Source organism: Triplophysa dalaica, chromosome 7 (genome assembly GCF_015846415.1).
Source record: "Triplophysa dalaica isolate WHDGS20190420 chromosome 7, ASM1584641v1, whole genome shotgun sequence".
Taxonomy (NCBI): domain Eukaryota; kingdom Metazoa; phylum Chordata; class Actinopteri; order Cypriniformes; family Nemacheilidae; genus Triplophysa; species Triplophysa dalaica.
The window spans coordinates 24,359,911-24,378,944 of NC_079548.1; the positions used below are offsets into that span (position 1 = coordinate 24,359,911).

General features: G+C 39.2%; 1 protein-coding gene across 6 annotated transcripts in view; it reads left to right on the plus strand.

Annotated features, from left to right (window-relative positions):
- LOC130426944 (axin-2) overlaps window positions 1-19,034 on the plus strand; it is a 194,732-nt gene that overhangs the window by 34,080 nt on the left and 141,618 nt on the right. For all 6 annotated transcript variants that reach the window (XM_056753959.1, XM_056753960.1, XM_056753961.1 and 3 more), the window contains exons 13-17: window positions 10,722-10,876; window positions 11,193-11,322; window positions 11,467-11,559; window positions 12,309-12,368; window positions 13,316-13,395. In XM_056753959.1, the coding sequence (XP_056609937.1) occupies window positions 10,722-10,876; window positions 11,193-11,322; window positions 11,467-11,559; window positions 12,309-12,368; window positions 13,316-13,395 (518 nt within the window). The remainder of the gene's footprint in view (window positions 1-10,721; window positions 10,877-11,192; window positions 11,323-11,466; window positions 11,560-12,308; window positions 12,369-13,315; window positions 13,396-19,034) is intronic.

Here is a 19,034-nt window from a genome sequence, read left to right on the forward strand (position 1 = left end):
CCAAAGGTGCTCTATGGTGTGGCTCTAGAAGAGAGTGTTTAGAGTATAGTTGCTGTTGACACACAGGCAAATGGGAGAAAAAGAAGTAACATCACAGCCCTACAACTGACTGATCATTAAAATACCTTTATGTACCTACTAATCCAAAGATGCAGCGATCCTGGGTGTTTATAAAATCAACCAATAGGAATAAAAAGAAGAAACACCACTTAAAGTAATATGAGAGTGGTTTGAAATAACCTTTTGTTGAGACATATCATTGACAACGGACAAAAGGGTTGTATTTGTTTACATTACAGTATTTATTGCATTATCCAGCCTTCACACTACTTCTATGACTTCTATGAATAATCTGTTAACATAGTTATCAGCAATTGTATTGGTATTGACTAATATTAAAATAGATTAATAAATGCTGCAAACTATTTCTCATTGTTAGTAACTAATTATTTACAACCGTAATTTTTATGCAAATACAGAGAAGGTATCTGACAGTCAAACATTTACTTATAAAGGCAAAGATAGAGCAGTCACGGGTGGTTTCTAAAAGAACCTTTGGAGTTTATTTAGCTCCTGCTACCAGACAAGGAAAATTATAAAAATAAGAATTATTATCATACATTTTATATCACAGATCTTATTTTTTAAGTACAATAAATATTATATCTTCAAGACATTACTTATGATTCTAATTTGCTGTTTGTTATAGCTTTAGTTATTTTAATGTTAAATGGTTTTGATAGTCAATCAAAACATACAAAAAATATACTTACAGTACAAAACCAAAGGTGCTCTATGCCGTGGCTAGAAGAGAGTGATTAAAGTGTAGTTAGTGGCTGACACACAGGCAAATCGGAGAAAAAGACGTAACATCACAGCCTGTGACTGACTGTTCATTAAAATAACTTTATAGACCTATCAATCAAAAGATGCAGCGATCCTGTGTGGTTATACAGCTGCTGCTACAAATGGAAGAAAAAGAAGAAACAGAAGAAACATCACTTACAGTAATTATAACTTTTAAGGAGTAGTTCACCTCAAAATGAAAATTCTGTCATCATTTACTCACCTTCTTATAGTTTTAAATCGCATGATTTTCTTTGTTTTGCAAAACACAAAGATATTTTTAAGAATGTTGCTATACCAAAAACGTAGCTCATTCACTTGCATTGTATGACACAAAAAACAAAAACGATGGGTCCAACTGTTTTGCGTTACCAACATTTAAAAAAACAGTATCTTTTGTGTTCTGCAGAACAAAGAAAGTCATACAGGTTTGAAATGTCAAGAGGGGGAGTAAATGATGACATTACAAATTTTCGGGAGTGAAATACTTAAGTAATCCTACTTTTTGTTGATTTCAGCATTTAACAATACATATTTAAATCAAATCTGTTAACATAGTTAATAGACAGTGAACTAGCAATTGCATATTATTAACTAAAATTATAGATTAATAAATGCTGAAATACAATATTGCTTATTGTTAGTTTTAGATAGCTAATGCATTTACAACTTACTTTACCTTTATGCGGATACTGAGAAGGTGTCTCAAAAGATATACTTAGAAAACCCAAAGATAAAGCGATCCTGGGTCACTCTTTAAATAACTTTATTTATTTAGCTATTGCAAGCTAAAAAACAAATGGGATTAAAAATCACTAAAGAAATCACTGAATGTATATGAGATAAATCATTGACTAATCAGTAAGTTACAAACATTAAAACAAATTTACATATGGTGGATATTTTGTTTATTTGTATTTCAAGAGGGTCAGCCCTCACTGAGGCAAGACATTTCGATCCCTGTGGAGATATCAGTGCATAAACAGCAGTGGAAATCACAACGTTGAATATTGTTGTTGTTATGATGTATAAAAAGTCCGTTTGGACACTCTAATTATTTTATCTACTTGTACATATAGGTTAGAGTATTGATTAGAGTTACCCTCCCCACAGCTGCGTGTGTAAATGAGAAGAGGCGGGCGCCTAAAAACCGTGAGACACAGCGCTATTTCCATATAAGGAATCATTACTCCATTTACAGAAATGACGTCACACACATTTAACCGCATTGAACATTAGCCTTACAGTGTTTATAGAACGAGCAAGATCATTCTAATAAATAATATCTAATTAATAAATAAATACAGTCTCTCTGTGAGCAAGCCAACACTGCCCTGCTGTGGCGAGGAACCCAAACTCCAATGATTGATTAATGGAGAAAAAACAACCTCGGGAGAAACCAGGCTCAGCCGGGAGGACCAGATCCCCTCTGACGTGTCATAGCTGCACTCAGTGACCCCGACCAAAAGCCACAGAGCAAATATCCATGAGGTATAACATTACAGTTCCCTCAGATTTCCCTCAAACCGTGGTCCTGTTAAAAATGGCCTATATCTTTTCACTATCATTGAAATTTGTAATGGGGTAACTTATATAAAAATTATGTAAATAATTTGTTTTACTTGAAGCCAGCTGAAGCAATCCACTCACAACCAGTCAGTCTGTGTGCGAGCTGGACACAAACGTCAGTGCCAGGGTCTCACGCTGGTTTTGCTTATGATTAAAATAAGCTTTTTAGGTCCAAGCTAAATTTGTTTTATTTTTGAATCATTTAAATATATTTATTTCTTCACACCAGCATTGTATTTTACCAGAATAAAACATTAATAAAATAGTGTGTTTTAATTTAATTATTTGTAAATTGTCTTTTGCTGAATTATTTTTATTTGTATAATTATTATTAGTTATGAAAAATAAGTATAATAAAATAATAATTATAACAATGTTATTATTTTACAGGTCATTAGCCTAAAACATCTAAGAGACGTTTTGTTAATTCCTCTATTTAGTTGTGAATAAAAATAAAGTGATGCTGAGGCATTTAATACATTTAAAAGCAATGCAACTTTAGACTTTTAAGTAGTTATATGAATGTCAATTATCATCGTTAATTTAAGGAGTAACTACATTTTTTACTGTTAAAAGCAATATTAGTTTATAGCTATTTTTTCTTTTGTATGAGCCGCAAGATGTAATCTCTGATGATAAAAATGAACATGCATGGACGAATAGATCGTGCAAGTGTTGTCAAATTAGGAGGAACTCAGTTTTGGTTCGAATAATGGACTTATAGCGAACGCTCCAGTAATATCCTCTTAAGGTCTGCGAGTGAAAGTTACCAAGGGGATCAAATAAGAACCCAATGCGAACTTAAGAGGACGTTTGCGACGTCCGGGGGATGTCCCCTGTTTGCTGGGAAGTCTTTCCTCTGCTGTCACGCTCCTTTTTGTGTGTGCACAAAACAAAGAGAGCCTTAAAGCCATTTAAATGAAGGCCAGAGGGGTCAAAACATTGCACTACTTTTTCTGAGATGAGACGATATATCTATCCGTCAGTAGCAAAGGCTGCCGTGTGGTGTCTAATGAGTTTTGCTCGTTACAAATTAGTATTCAGCGACTGCCATACAGGTAAAAGCAGCACGGCGAGTCAACCGGCCGAGGTCTGTCAGCAGGGTCAAATTTAAGAACTTCAAATGCATGCCGGCTCCAGCGAGTAAGAGTCTTCTTTAATAATTAAACACAGCACATTTCCAGGCAGGGACCCAGATGAAAGGCCCTTCTGTCATTGGAAATTAGGTTCTCCCATTCTGTTGGTTTAGGCCGACCTCGCCAACCCCTTGTCTTACCTCTGGTCTCATCATAGGCTGCTGTTGTCAATATGTCAGCTCAGGTGGGAGGCTCTGTGTTGCTTCTGCTTTGCGTTTGATGTCTCAATACTCCAACCTTGAAAGCCTTTGTTTATCTTTCATTCTTTCATCATTCTTTTGTACGCCATGCTCTGGTGCTATTCCGATGTTTAAAAACATCTCTTCAAAGCTTCATGCCATATTTCAAATCTTCTGGACCAATGAGATTAGAGCGCCAATGGTTGTTTGGTTTAGTCTGGTTTACCTGTTGCTCATTGCATCGTTTACTGTAGCATTGCTTAATGTCTTACAAGATGTAGTGCCTTTGTCTGTCCAGAAGCCACACGTTCATGTCCATATACATATTCATCACATTCAGGGCTCAAGAGAAGAATAGCATTAATAAGAAGGCATGGAGCAGACTACATCTGTGCTGACATTTGCGTATAAATGAAGAAAGAGCTCAACGCTGGTTGCTGGTTCCATTCCTGCCAGGCTATTGCTACTGTGCCCTTGAGAGTTTGGCTTCAAAACATTTGAATGTTCTTTCTTTCCTTAAAACCGAAATAAACAGCTTTTCCTCGCGGAAGGTCTGCATTCGGTAAAAATGTTCCAAACCTGTAGACATTGCTTTGTTGTGATGAACACATATACACATATTTGGAAGAATGCCAGCAACAAAACAAATCCTCCACCATTGACTGTCATAATAGGGAAAATAAATACTATCGGAGTGAATGGGGGATGAGATCTGCTCAGTTGCTGACATTCTTCCAAATATCTTCTTTTTTGTTTAGCAGAACAAAGAAATGCATAAATTTAGTGTGTCAAACTGGTGGCAAGAGATCTTAGTACTTAAATTGCATTTGCAGTTACCTTATAATCTGATGTGTTATCATTTGAGTTGAGTTGATTTAGGTCACCAGATCTGAATATGTTGACAGTTCATCTTACTTTACCTTAAACAGAAAGTTTACACTAAAGCACACTATGGTTCCCCTTGCGATAAGATTTGAGTTTGCAAAACACAAACTGTACATCACATATGAAATGAAGCTTGTGAAACTAGGATATTTTGCGTTAACCTACTTGCCTTACTCATATAATATTGTCTCTCACTTAAAGATGGGGTAACACACACAGTTTCTGCCAATCTCATATTAATCTTGAGTACCTATAGAGTAGTATTGCAAACTTCATATCTTCGAAGAGAATTTAGTTTGATCAAATTTATAAAAGGTAGATACAGCTAAACGATTATTTCCGGAAAAAGACGAGCACCTTGAGGCAGGCAGGGGTGACGGATCTAAAGCATAAGCAAACCATACATCATCGAATTTTCCCTTCATGTTGTTTACATTATGCACGTACACGCTGATTGCCAACAAAACACAGACATATGACTTAGTTTGGACGGCTCTGCGCCCGCACCATCTATCAGTTTCAAACCATCTCCAAATCCAGCATTATATCTACCATTTATATAACTTCCTGCTCTGAAATGCCTTGAACAAACAAACATACAGTTGAAAGAAAAAGTATGTGAACCCTTTGGGCTTACTTGGAGCCTGCGTCCGTCACCCGAGGGGGAGGAGCAGGGGGCGGAAGCGCCGAGTGCGGCCACCGCCCGCCAGAGGCCGGAGCCTGCGTCCGTCCGCCCAAGGGGGCGGAGCAGGGGACCGGGAACCCGCCCCGACTCCCAGATTAACGAGGAGCCACCGCCGGCCGCCAGGGGGCGGACGGTCGAGCCGTCCACCGAAGCCCCAGGGCCACCGCAAGGCACCGCGAAAGAGTACTCTGGCTGGTTGAGGAACAAGCGGCAGCATGTCAGGGAACCGGACTATATATTTTTTTTCCTCTCTCCCCTCTCTCTTTCCGGTCGCTCCGAGGGCTCCCGAAGGAGGGGGAGGGAGCTTGCACAGTCGCGGGGGTACCCCCCGGCCTGTGAGGGGTGATGGGGGTATGTAGTAGAGTAGGCGGGGCGAGACCGTGGTTCGAGTCCGGTGAGTAATTGTGAATTAGCGCCAGCTGTGCGCACACCGGCCTCGAATCACGTAGGAGATGGGAGCATATAAAAGGAATGAGCGACCGGACCGTCGAAGAGAGAGGACCGGGCCCGAACTTGTTTTACGTTTGTATTTATATTTATATTTGTTGTTTATGTTATTTCGCCGGCGGTCGTCCGTGAGGGGCCGCCGGCTGTTATTATTAACATTAAAACTTTGTGTTTAATGTCTGCCGGTTCCCGACTCCTTCCTTCCTTTTAATGGAGATGTGTTACATTCATCTAAGTCACAACAATAGAAAAAAAAACCAGTCTGCTTAAACTAATACCGCACAAACATTATACGTTTTCATGTTTTTATTGAACACAACATGTAAACATTCATAGTGCAGGGTGGAAAAAGTATGTGAACCTTTGGGTTTAATAACTGGTTGACCCTCCTTTGGCAGCAATAACCTCAACCAAACGTTTCCTATAGTTGCAGATCAGACCTGCACAACGGTCAGGAGAAATTTTGGACCATTCCTCTTTACAAAAGTGTTTCAGTTCAGCAATATTCTTGGGATGTCTGGTGTGAATCGCTCTTTTGAGGTCATGCCACAGCATCTCAATCGGGTTGAGGTCAGGACTCTGACTGGGCCACTCCAGAAGGCGTATTTTCTTCTGTTGAAGCCATTCTGTTATTGATTTACTTCTATGCTTTGGGTCGTTGTCCTGTTGCATCGTCCATCCTCTGTTAGGCTTCAGTTGGCGGACAGATGGTCTTAAGTTTTCCTGCAAAATGTCTTGATAAACTTTGGAATTCATTTTCCATCGATGACAGTAATCCGTCCAGGGCCTGAGGCAGCAAAGCAGCCCAAAACCATGATGCCCCCTCCACCATATTTCACAGTTGGGATGAGGTTTTGATGTTGGTGTGCTGTGCCTTTTGTTCTCCACACATAGCGTTGTGTGTACTTTCCAAACAACTCAATTTTGGTTTCATCTGTCCACAGAATGTTTTGCCAGTAGTGCTGTGGAACATCCAGGTGCTCTTTTGCAAACTTCAAAAGTGCTGCAATGTTTTTTTTGGACAGCAGTGGCTTCCTCCGTGGTGTCCTCCCATGAAGTCCATTCTTGTTTAATGTTTTCCTTATTGTAGATTTGTCAACAAAAATGTTATCATGTGCCAGAGATTTCTGTAAGTGTTTAGCTGACACTCTAGGATTCTTCTTCACCTCAATGAGCATTCTGTGCTGTGCTCTTGCAGTCATCTTTACAGGACGACCACGCCTAGGGAGTGTAGCAACAGTGCTGAACTTTCTCCATTTGCAGACAATGTGTCTTACCATGGACACATGGACATCAAGGCTTTTAGATATACTTTTGTAGCCCTTTCCAGCTTTATGAAAATCAACAATTCTTGATCGTAGGTCTTCTGAGAGCTCTTTTGTGCGAGGCATGGTTCACATCAGACAACGCTTCTTCAGAACAGCAAACTCAAAACTGGTGTGTGTTTTTTATTGGACAGGCCAGCTTTAATCAACACATCCAATCTCATCACATTGATTGGACCCCAGGTTGGCTGACTCCTGGCTCCAATTAGCTCTTGGAGAAGTCATTAGCCTAGGGTTTCACATACTTTTTCCACCCAGCACTATGAATGTTTACATGTTGTGTTCAATAAAAACATGAAAACGTATAATGTTTGTGCGGTATTAGTTTAAGCATACTGTGTTTCTCTATTGTTGTGACTTAGATGAAGATCAGAACACATTTTATGACCAATTTATGAAGAAATCCAAGTAAGCCCAAAGGGTTCACATACTTTTTCTTTCAACTGTAGCTAAACTTCCATCAGTCCAGTGAAGCAGTGTGCTCTTTCTCTCATGGTAACGTGTGGGCATGGTCATTTACTCGGTGGGCGTGCTTTTCTGAGAGAATGGCCAATAAAAGGAATAGGATCCATTTTACGAAACGGGGATCCAGACTTATAAAAATGCTGAGAGTGCTGAGGGAGTGTATCGAGCACAGAAATACTACGTCATATGTCCAACTCGTTTTTTAACAAGCTAACCATGTTAAACATAAGAAGCCAGCATGTTAAACCATGTGAAGAAGTCAGAATGCTTGAAATAGCATGTTACCCCATCTTTAAAGTGAAAGTTCAGACAAAAATTTGTCAAAACTTTTACCCCCACTCATTTTGCTCTAAAACTTTAAATTTTTTATAAAAAACAAACTTTATTTCCACGATATGAATGAAAAGATTAATGAGACTGTCAGCTCGTGAGATATTATTCCCAGAGCAAAGTCAATCGGGTTATTTGCATAAGGTATAGAGGACAGAAAATTCACTTCTTTAATTTCAGGCTACTCTAATAGGTTCTGGTCTACGGCTACATCACAGAAATTCCATCAGAGATGTGCCAAATAATATAATAATTATTTTGATCGTATTGTTATTATCTTACTATTATCTAATAATAACATAAACAAGGTACTTTGAGAGATCCATTTGATTCATATATAGCACAATGTCATTTAGTAATGATTTATTAAACAAACAAAACAATCATGAAATAAGGATGGATACAAAAGGTATCATGCTTGAAAGTGATGGTATTTAAGTTGTTTACATCTAAGGTCATTGAAAGGATGAACTTTTTTTTGTGTGTGCAAGGAAACTTGATTACAACAGGTGATAAAATTACAAAATGTTATTGTAAAATCTAGCACATGAGGTTGGTTTTTGCATCAATAAATCTTTCGATCAAATTGGCATCTACTTTTATTTGCTTATATTTCTACTCGCATGTTGATGTGTAGCCTCGGGGACGGTCTTAGTGTGTATGGGTATGCATGCATGCATGCAGAAAGGCACATCCGCTGCTGTTGTGAAGCGTGCGCTTTCACAGGTAACATCCCTCTGTCCGCTGAGACGTGCTTTCTCACATGAGGGCATGAGTGATTTAGAGGATAAAGACGTGTCCCATCTAGATTTCACTTGAGCAGTTTGACAGCCAGAGACTACTATCACATTGACTTTTTATTTTTTCAGTGGTGTTTGCTTAAGCAAACATTTCAATCGCCGTAGGTATAGTAACACCACTAAACACAATCCCTCAATATGTAAACATGGGGTTTGGCACCTTTTTGTGTTGTAACTGTTTATGATTTTTGCCTGGTAAATGAGAACACAGACAACACCACTTTAACTGTGTAAAAGATCTACCGTCGTTTCATGGTTTCGATTCCCACGGATCACACGTGATAATACGTGTAGCGCGCATGTTCTGTAAATCACCATGGATAAAGGCATCTGCCAAACGCATACATGTAAATGTAATGCACTTAGAAAACGACAGAGAGAGTATTCATGTGAGATCGAGATGGTTTTGCAGATAGCTGAGGCTGTGGGCAGGCGGCAGTGTTTTTCATGTGCTGTGTGTTATCGGGTCAGTGGATTAATTGTCAGCATGCGTCAGAGCACAAGCGCTGCTCTTTCTCATGTCAACAAAGGGCCATTTTCCAGTGTTTTGACACTGACGTTGTCATCAGAAAGCTGTGCTTTTCAACACTGGCCACTCTCATCATCAGAGCTGTGTATCATTAATCAATAATCTGTCATCATCATTCATATCAGCCTGCATTCCATTCACCACGCACCAGACACTGACAGAGATCTCCACTCACAACATCTGTACTGCTTTCGTTTTAAGGGCTTCAGCTGTCCCGTCCTCATAAATTTCGTCAGACAGGTTTTTCTTTTCAAATTAAGACCATCCCAGATCTTCTTTGAGAGCTGAGCCCCTTGCGTAGCTGCTGACCTGTTTCATATTTTTTCCATCTCAGCACGCTCAGAGTTGTTAAAAAAAAAAAGAGAGAGATCCACATGTGCTTGGGATTTGAAGCTGTTTAAAAGATGATCTCAGATGATCTTTGACGGTGGATAGGGTGGTGAGGATAAATGTCGTAAGAAAACTGTTTAAGCTCAATGTAACTGAACTGCTGAACTGTCACCATCTACAAAAGAACTTGCACGTGAGCAGGTCTGCATTGCTTTTTTGAATTGTAAATAAATGTTGGGAAGGGTACTTTAAACCTGTAGTTTGTGCAGTCAAGAGATCCTTTTGATATGAAGTTATTAGCAAACTAGGGTCCATAAAATCTAAAGTGAGAAAAAATCCTAAAAAAAGCACATAAAAACTATGACATATTGACTTAAACCATATTTGTGTATTAAAAACGATTTTAAACTTTGGGGAACATGCAAGTGCAGTTAATCACAGGAATAGGAAGATGACATTAATGTTACATAGAGATGGATAAATTAGGGCCATATCAATCTTAGTTAACCTAAATTTGTTTTATTTTTTCCAAGTTCTGTGTAATTTATTCTTACAATAAAAACATGATAACAGTAAAAAACAATTTTTTGAAAAAAATTATCTCATTTTGCAACCCAACTCTTAATTTGTTCAGATAAATTACTGTAGTTCAATATAGTTTTATTTACTATTGGAAACTGCAGTAAAATTCCTAGATACTATGGTGTTTTCGAATCTTACTATAGAATACTACAGTCTTTACTACAGTTAATCAATTTTCTGCAAGGGTACTACGATTTCCTTTAGCTGAAGTACTTAAATTGACTGAAATTCAAATCAATTTATAACCTTTATATAACATTCTTTCCCCTGATTTGTTTAATATTCTGTCTCTATCAGTTAAAATAAACCTACCATAAAAATTACATTTCTTTTTAAGCAGGTAAACTTACAAAAAGAGCAGGGGATCAAATAATTATATTCCTCAATGTATATGTCACACACAAACACGCAGCTCTGTCTCAGCACATATTCTTATTGTTCTTAGCATAGACAGAGTTTTCCAAGCACGGTTTTTTTCCAGTTACTTGTTCGATCTGATTTTCCCATAGAAAACATTCACTTGTCCCAGACAAGCGAACAAGCGTTAATGTTGAGCCTGTTTGGCTGAAATGAAGAGGTTGATAATGAAAGCCTCAAGGTTGTCTGTATGCAGGAGAAGATGCTGAAGGAGTTGGAGGCACGGGTGGAACGGCTCTCAGTGGAGGTGGAAAACGGGAACTTGCTCCGGCAGAAGATCACACTGGATAGAGCTGAGCTAGAGGTCCACATCGCCTCCATCAGCGCTGAGCTGCAAGAGGCCAATCACAGGTATAGTACAGAGACAAACAGCCGTCCAGCCTGACACGCTGAGATATACGTCACATCGCAGGTGCAGAGATCTGAACCCTGAGTCCTCTTAAAGAAAGCATTGAGAACTACCTCCACACAGGTCTCATTTTTAGCCTTCATACTGTGCGTGTGCTCTTTAAAACTATAGGCAGCATGTTATCATGTACATGTATAATAGTCTCTTAAGACTTGAGTATCTCATGAAGGTCATGTATGTAGCTCACTCACTCTCCATTGGGCCTGTATCTTTGTATCTTAACGTGTGTCCCCATGATATGGAATTTGTGTGCTTCAGGAATGTGTCCCTGCAGAGGGAGATAGAGCAAATGAGAGAGCTACATGAAGACACACTTCAGAAACTTCAGGAAAAACATACAGCTGACATGAGCCACTTTCAGCAGGAGCACGACAAATCTGTAACCAAGGTACTGTATCTATCCTCACACCGAAACATGCTTTACTGCATCACGCTTTTTTTGTTTTGTTTCTGGGAGAACAGAGAACAGTAGCATCTGTGTTTGTGATATAAGCACTCAAGCATTTTGTGGTGTATTGTGTGTTTCGGTCAGGCTTCAGAGGTCATTGAGGATATGGAGCAGACGGTGGTTTTTCTTAAACAACAGATACAGGATTCTGAAAAGAAGAGACAGAGACAGCTCAGAGTCAGTACTTACACACCATTCATACATGTCCTCTCTTTAAAAGGCCTGTATTTTTTAGATTGCTTTAAACATTAGCCACTGATATTGTGGTAAGCATCAGATCCCCACATGTTACCTGCTGGGTTGGTGTAGCTTTTGAAAATCTGATGTGATTTATGAGCTTGTCAATCGACGTCAGCCTCTTTGAATGTTGAGCCATCTTGGGAGGAGGGCTGCTTGTGCATTAAATGCAGTGTTTTGTTTTTCTTGTTTGATTAGGAAAAATATCTACGGTAGGTCTGAATTGCTGTTTTAAAAACTACTATAGCATTACACAGAGTTGTTCAGGAAAAGCCCCTGGTTCTTTGACTTTCGATTATATCCATATATCAAACACAACAAGTAGCTTTACATATCAAAACAATAATAGCAGGGGAATATGATCCTCCCAAGATGGCGGCGTCACTGCATCATGCAACATAGGGCATGACGACAGATTCACATTCTCTATTGACAGTTCAAACAAGAAGTCATTCTGTCTTGACAACAAATCCCTTTTCATGCAAATAATCTGCAGAGGAATGTGTTTAAAGTGCAGCAGTCCATATTCAGATCAAGATGATTATGTTTCAGGGCTTGAATCGATTCATGTCATCATTTCCATACGTCACATGAATAGGTGTGTGTGGGCACTGGCAAATCATGTAAAACAGTGAAATTGCTCACAGTGATATGATCATCTTGTCCACACTCATTTCTGTTTTCTTTAGGAACAAGAGACTAAGATGCAACAGGAGATGACAGACCTCCAACACAGCTCTGATAAAAAGGTCTCACATTTTATTTCATTTTATTTATTTTATTTGACCATTAAGCCATATAATGTCCTACTATGGAAGTCAATTGTGGCCAACCATCTGTTGGGTTACAAGCATCCGTCCAAATATCTTTCTATGTGTTCAACCATACAAAGATATTTATACAGGTTTGGAACAACTAGAGAGTGAGTAATTCATGAAAGAATGTTCATCTTTAAGAACAGCAAATTAAATACAAATTTAACAAATTTTGGTCTTTTGAACACTGCTCTGTAAATGTGCTTATTGCTTTTAATGTTTCTTTTGAATCACATTAACATTATGTTTTATTTAAGCTACAACTCGCAAAAGATCATTTTGAGATAGTGACCAGTGTTTCTAATCATCACTTTTCTTTTAACAGTAGTATAAAGCAAAGCAAGCCATTTAGTTAGACATTGAAGCTTTGCTCTGCCCTCAAGCTTTGCTCTGCCCTTGTTCACTTTGATGATGTAAAGATTGAGGCTGTAAAGTGTCACAGCACAACAGCCTTATGGGCCTAGAGGATGTTTCCCCCCCTTTTTTCTGCATCCAGACTCAGGCCGACCGCCCTGCTCACTCACTTACGAGACTTTATAACTCCTGTTACCCAGCACCCCCTTTCAAGACCCTTCAAAGCCTCAGCGCTGTCATAAAAAGCTGCTTTAATAATTGGGTCGACACAATCAAGTGAAGATAAGTTTTAAGATCAGTCTCTGACACCTGGCCGTTGCCTTCAAAGGGCCAGTTCCCTCATAAAGCTGGACAGGCGGCCAGAGCCCTGTCAAGTGCACATCTGCATAGCAGAGGCTCCATGCACCTGCAGGCTAGCCGTCTGCCGGCGGCTGCTCGCAGATGACCTCTGACCTTTACAAAATGAGATCGGTTTAGATGTGCTGATAAAGCGTGTTGATGGATTGACACCTGTCGTCCTGTCACAGCTGCAGATACTCCAGGCTGAGCTGGTAAAGGAGCGAACTGATGGCAGAAAGAGGATCATCACCATGAAGGAGACGCTCAGGTAACTTCTACTCATTTGCATACCACAAGCGTGCTGCTGTGATGTGTAGGCCGACGTGTAATCCGTGCCTGCAGATTTCAACTGAATTTAAAATCTTGTCATTCACACGTTTTACACATTTCGCCCCTGTGTGTTAATTCAATATTTTGCTTCATTCGATGATGCATTTAGGTCTGAAAACAGTGTTCCAGAGAATTCTGCTGTATTTGCTTTAAATCTGCAGATATTGAGATTTTAGTAGTTCAATTGGTAATAACAATTTGAATGTCACAGGTTCAGTCCCCAGAGGTTGCACTAACAGTACCTATAAATGTGTAGCATTAAGTCGCTTTGGACAAAAGCGTGAGCCAAATCTATGTATGAAAATATTATTTCCAAAGAGAGAGAACTCTGTTTTAAAGGGTCATATGGCGCGAAAACGTTTTTTTCTGTGTCTTTGGTGTGTTATATGTTGCCCATGCATGTTCCAAATATGGTAAGAGGTGTTACATTTCCATCACACGTTTGCGGTATTCCCTCAATCACTACGCACTGGTTAACTGGCCAATCATAGCACACCTCGCTTTTTTTTAGAGTTATGAGCTTTGTAAAAGATCTGTGCATTTCAGAGAGGCAGAGCAAAAAGGAGATACAAACATGCACAGTATGTGGAAAATACTGTGTTTTTGAACCTTAAAATAAAGTGTACACACTGCATTACATCTAAAAGAAACAATAATATTTGTTTTAGCCTTCTCATATGACCCCTTTAAAAAAATCTGAAAATCTTGTTCTTTTATCATGTTTTTATTGTGTAAGTAACCTGTATTTCTTTTGTAATTATGGCTCAAATCAAAACAAACCAACTGCAGTTTGATTGATAAAAAGTTTTTAGACAGATAAGTTTATATGTTACTATAGACTAGTTTGGAGATTTCATATAATCCAAATTATTTTATATCTTATCTTATTAAAATTTCTTTAACGCTTTAAAATAAACAATATTATCCTGATTTAGTTTCTTATTTCAGTGGTTCCTAATTTCTTAACTCTTAGGGCCCTATTTTAACGATCTGAAACGCAAGTGTCAAAGCGCAAAGCGCAAGTAACTCTGTGGGCGGGTCTCGGCGCTGTTGCTATTTTCCCGGCGGGATAAATGGCTCTTGCGCCCGGCGCAAATCTAAAATGGGTTGGTCTGAAGTAGCTTCATTATTCATAGATGTGGTTTGGGCGTAACGGGGAATAAACCAATCAGAGCGTCATCCAACATTCCCTTTAAAAGCAGGTGCGCTAGTTCCATTATGGATTGCTATTATTATGGCGTATTTACCAGGCGCACGCCAGGAGCGGTTCACAGCCGAGGAGACTGATGTTCTTGTAAGAGCAGTGAAAGACAGAGAAGTTGTGTTGTATGGGGATGGGAGAAACCCACCCAAAATAGCGTCGGTTAAACAGACGTGGGAGGAAATAGCCACAATTGTTTCATCAGCTGGCATCCCCAGGACGTCGCACCAGTGACGCAAGCGCTACAATGACATCAGAAGACGGGGAAAGTCCAAGCTTGCCAGCATCAATCGGGCACGCCGTGTTACGGGAGTTGGATCTGCCTCTACTCAGGACCTGACGCCAGCAGAGGACACCGCAATGATTTCCGTCATCTCATGTGTTAATATTTTTTTAGTGACACAATTTATGATTTGCAAAAATAACTGTTACATCTGTGTAGATTACATGAGCAAAGTGTATGCGCGTTGTGCATGCTATACATTATGGTCAAGCATGCGCCCTTAAAATAGCATAATGAACAACGCGCAACGCGCCACTGACTTTAGACTAGGTTTTTTCTGGTCAGTGGCGCAATTGTTTAATGGAACAGCAAAATAGCACCAGGTATTGTTTGCGCCGGAACACGCCTCCTTTTTTGCGCTGAACCGCCCAGGGAGCGCAAGTTCATTCACTAGTTTAGCGACGTGCTTCTGTGGAGGGAAAAGCGCGCTTTGCGCGGGTGCAAAATAGGAATGACACATGCGTCGGTGTACAAAGTCAATTGCGCTGGGTGCAAGATAGGGCCCTTAAAGTCACCATGAAATCAAACAGGAAAATTCTAAGTGTTTTACTCAGAGTTGCAGTGATTATTATAAATGATTCATCCGTGCACACCAAAATTAATTTGCATTTAAAATCTCACTATAATCAAGAAGGTTAAGCTCCTCTCCCCCTCTCAACAACAACAACTCTTCACCACATGGCGTCAGCAAAAATAAAGAGGTAGGACTGTACTGACTGTTCAATGGCCAGGTATTTTAGCCCTCCCCTGCAGGCCCAACTTACAACAAATCAATAATTTATTTCAATCGCAACTTCTGTTTCATGGTGTTTTTAAAGGGTTCCTCAGATAAACACTTTCAACAAGTTGGTATGATTTATTAGGGTCTTCGTGAAATTTCTGGAACATATTTTGCTTAAAAACACTCAATGGCTGTGTAAACAAAACCCTTCTTGCCTCGTCAAAAACAGCTCTGCTCACAGCAACCCGTTTTGGTGCATGTCTCTTTAAATGATAATGAGTTACAGCGAAACCCACCACCCTTCCTTCCGGCTTGTCAACACACACATAGTACTGCCATGGCAATGGTCTAGCTTCATTGTATTTCCTGAATTCATCTGCAGTTAGTTTCGACTTAAACGTCTATGTAGACTAAACTTGTGGTTTATGATGGATTTCCACTAAAAATAAAATAAATTCACCCCTGTCTGTTCCTAGGATTGGACTCTCTGCAGCGACTACATTGCATGTTGTCCACGAACTTTAGCCATGGCGTCACGTATAGCGCTGTTGCCTGTGAAACAACAATGGCGGAGTGCGGTGGGTGGAACTGTATAGATTAAGGGGCGGTAACACTATAAGAAAATCCGCTTTGAACATCACAACCGGAGCTAAATCTGAACAGCTCGAATTCTCACATGCTTCCAGAGAAAGGCACAAATAAAACAAACTTACTGGGTTCTTATTTTTCACGTTTTCTGGGTTGTTAGATGCACCGGGAACCCGATTATAGAATTTAAACACAGAAAAAGGGGGGTTTTCATATGATGAAAACCTGAGTCATTGTGTCACAGTGGTTACTAGAGTGTTGTTAAGGTGAGTTGGCCCAGGACAAAAGAGCACACCCAAATCTCTGCATGTGATATAATGGAAAAAAATTACAAAAGCATTCTTAAAGTTTTGACAAATAAACATATTGTAAGTGGAATCTTAATTGAAACCTTTATGGTTACAGATAAGGTAGGATGTTTCTCTACTCAGTTCATGGAGGGACGCAGCTCTGCAGAGTTTAGCTGCAACCAGCTCCAACACACACATGCTCTGATGTTTCTAGTAATCCTGAAGACATTGATTACATCAGGTGTGTTTAATTATGGTTGCTGTTGACCTCTAGGAATTCTGTTGGTGCTGTCGTTTTTACTTCCGTATTTTGACGCATTTCCCAGTGAATTGGGATTCCTAATAAGAAAAAAAGTGGCCGTTGCTTTTGTCTTTCTCTGGCATTTTTTTGGATGTATAAAAACAGCCGTTGCCTTTTGAAATGGAACTGGCAAGCAGATTGACAGTTGAAGTGGAGGAGTTAAGGGATGCTTGCCCAAGCCGTCTTACATACTTCATTTATGATGGATAATCATTAAAGGAAGGAAGTGCATTTTCAGATTTAGGCCACGATTTTTTAAAGAGAATGACCCACATTGATAAACTATTTACAATAAACACTGCAATATTTCAGGAAAAAAAGGCATTTTCATTTTTATTTCACGTGGACTTTAAAGTGATCATGAAATTAAATATTGGATTTGTTTTATTTGCCCTTATAATCTCAAATAGTAACAGCCGAACACCTGTTATCTTACCTTTCCTGAAATTGCTAGTTTTCAAGAACCCCTGTAATAAGAAACTCAAGATGGATTTTATGTGTGAGTATAAAGTTGCGGTTTATTCTCTGAATTCATGTTGTATTTTGAGAAAACAATGGTGTGCCTTGGTGATTTTAGCTTTTGCAAACCACTAGTTGCAAACCAGGATGCAAACGATTATCCACACCAAAAGGTAAACTTGGAAAATAGCATAGGTAATAACACACCTCATTCCATTCCATAAGCCTAATGTATTGATGGAATATTTATGTCTGTTGTATGGATAGGTTTGTATAAACGATAGGAAAAGCAATGGTGGTCTTTACAAAGCCTTTCATTGTCCGAATTTTAATTTAACCAATTCCCAAAGGACTAAATCCTGCATTATTTTCAATGTCATATATAACTGGGAAATGTGTTCCGATATCAATTCCCATTTCGTCTAAACACCAGAAGGACAATATTCCCCTCGGCAGCTGGAATGTCCAGCAGTACTCTGGGATTGTTGTGTGCTAACAGAATGTGAGCAATGCTGTGGTCTGGACTGGATTACGGGGCAGTGGAAGAGGCCCTGCTCTAAGTCCTGTTTTGGGAAGGCCATCTCCCGGCCCTCAGCAGTTCCTTTAGATGTGGAGCTAGCGTGGGGTTTCTGCCTGTGCTCCCGGAGCCTGTTCCCAACCGCAGGAATGCAGCGGGAGATGTGGAAGTGGTTAGAACAGTGTTCTGAGGAAGATTTTCACTAGACCCTCTTTCAGTTCATATGGCCCCCATTTAATCGTCATGCCCACCGCCATTGTTGGAAGTTGATCCATTTGCGATGTCTAAACAGTGCTGGAAATGTTCCAAGTCTGATTAAATGAGTAAAATCAGGCTGGATCGGGCCCCAGCGATGAGCTCATTGTTTGCTGTTTTTTGTTGTATATCACACTCTTGGCAGTAACTAGTCGTGAAAAATGAGGTTTCGGCCATGAAGTGTAGAATGCTGGACACTTCATGCACTTAACAGTCTCAGTTTAGCTTACGCCAATAGAATTAATCTGTAGATATGATTACACATCAGTCTGACGGGGACTGAGCTCATGTTGGTCCAGCCAGATAAATATTACGTCAAAACTGCAATGAACAAATTCATTGTTATTGACACGCAATGTGTAATGCGTTTCACGTCATTTATCCTTGTAGACCTACAATGTCAAACTTTTTACAGCCTTTACTATTAGTGTAAAATCATTAAGTGTTCCATTTGAGACGATACTACCCAACTAAAATGTGAACTATAGTTGGTAGACTGTGTAGTGCATAGTTTAAGTCCAGTGTATAATGTGTCATTTGGGACACAACTACTTTATGATCATACACATATTAATGCATTTCTTGTAGAATAGTTATCTACAAATTTAGTTTACTTCAATTCAAATTTATTTCTGTAGCACTTTTTTATAGCAATTTTGCACTGTTACAAAGCAGCTTTACAGTACATGTTAGCAAAGAAAAAGTATAAAGAAGAAATATATAGAATGCATTATATTATTGCTTGTTCGTCTGTAAGATACATTGGTGATAATGGACTATAGTTCTTTAATCAGGCCGGTATTTATTTTAAGCACGTTTGTGTACTCAGTTTTTCATATGATATTTGTTGGTACCAACTGTAAAAATTATTGTCTGTAACATTTGTCATTAGTTATTTACCCCATGCAGTTTATTTTCATCCATAAAACACAAAAATGTTCAATAGTAACACTTAACAATAA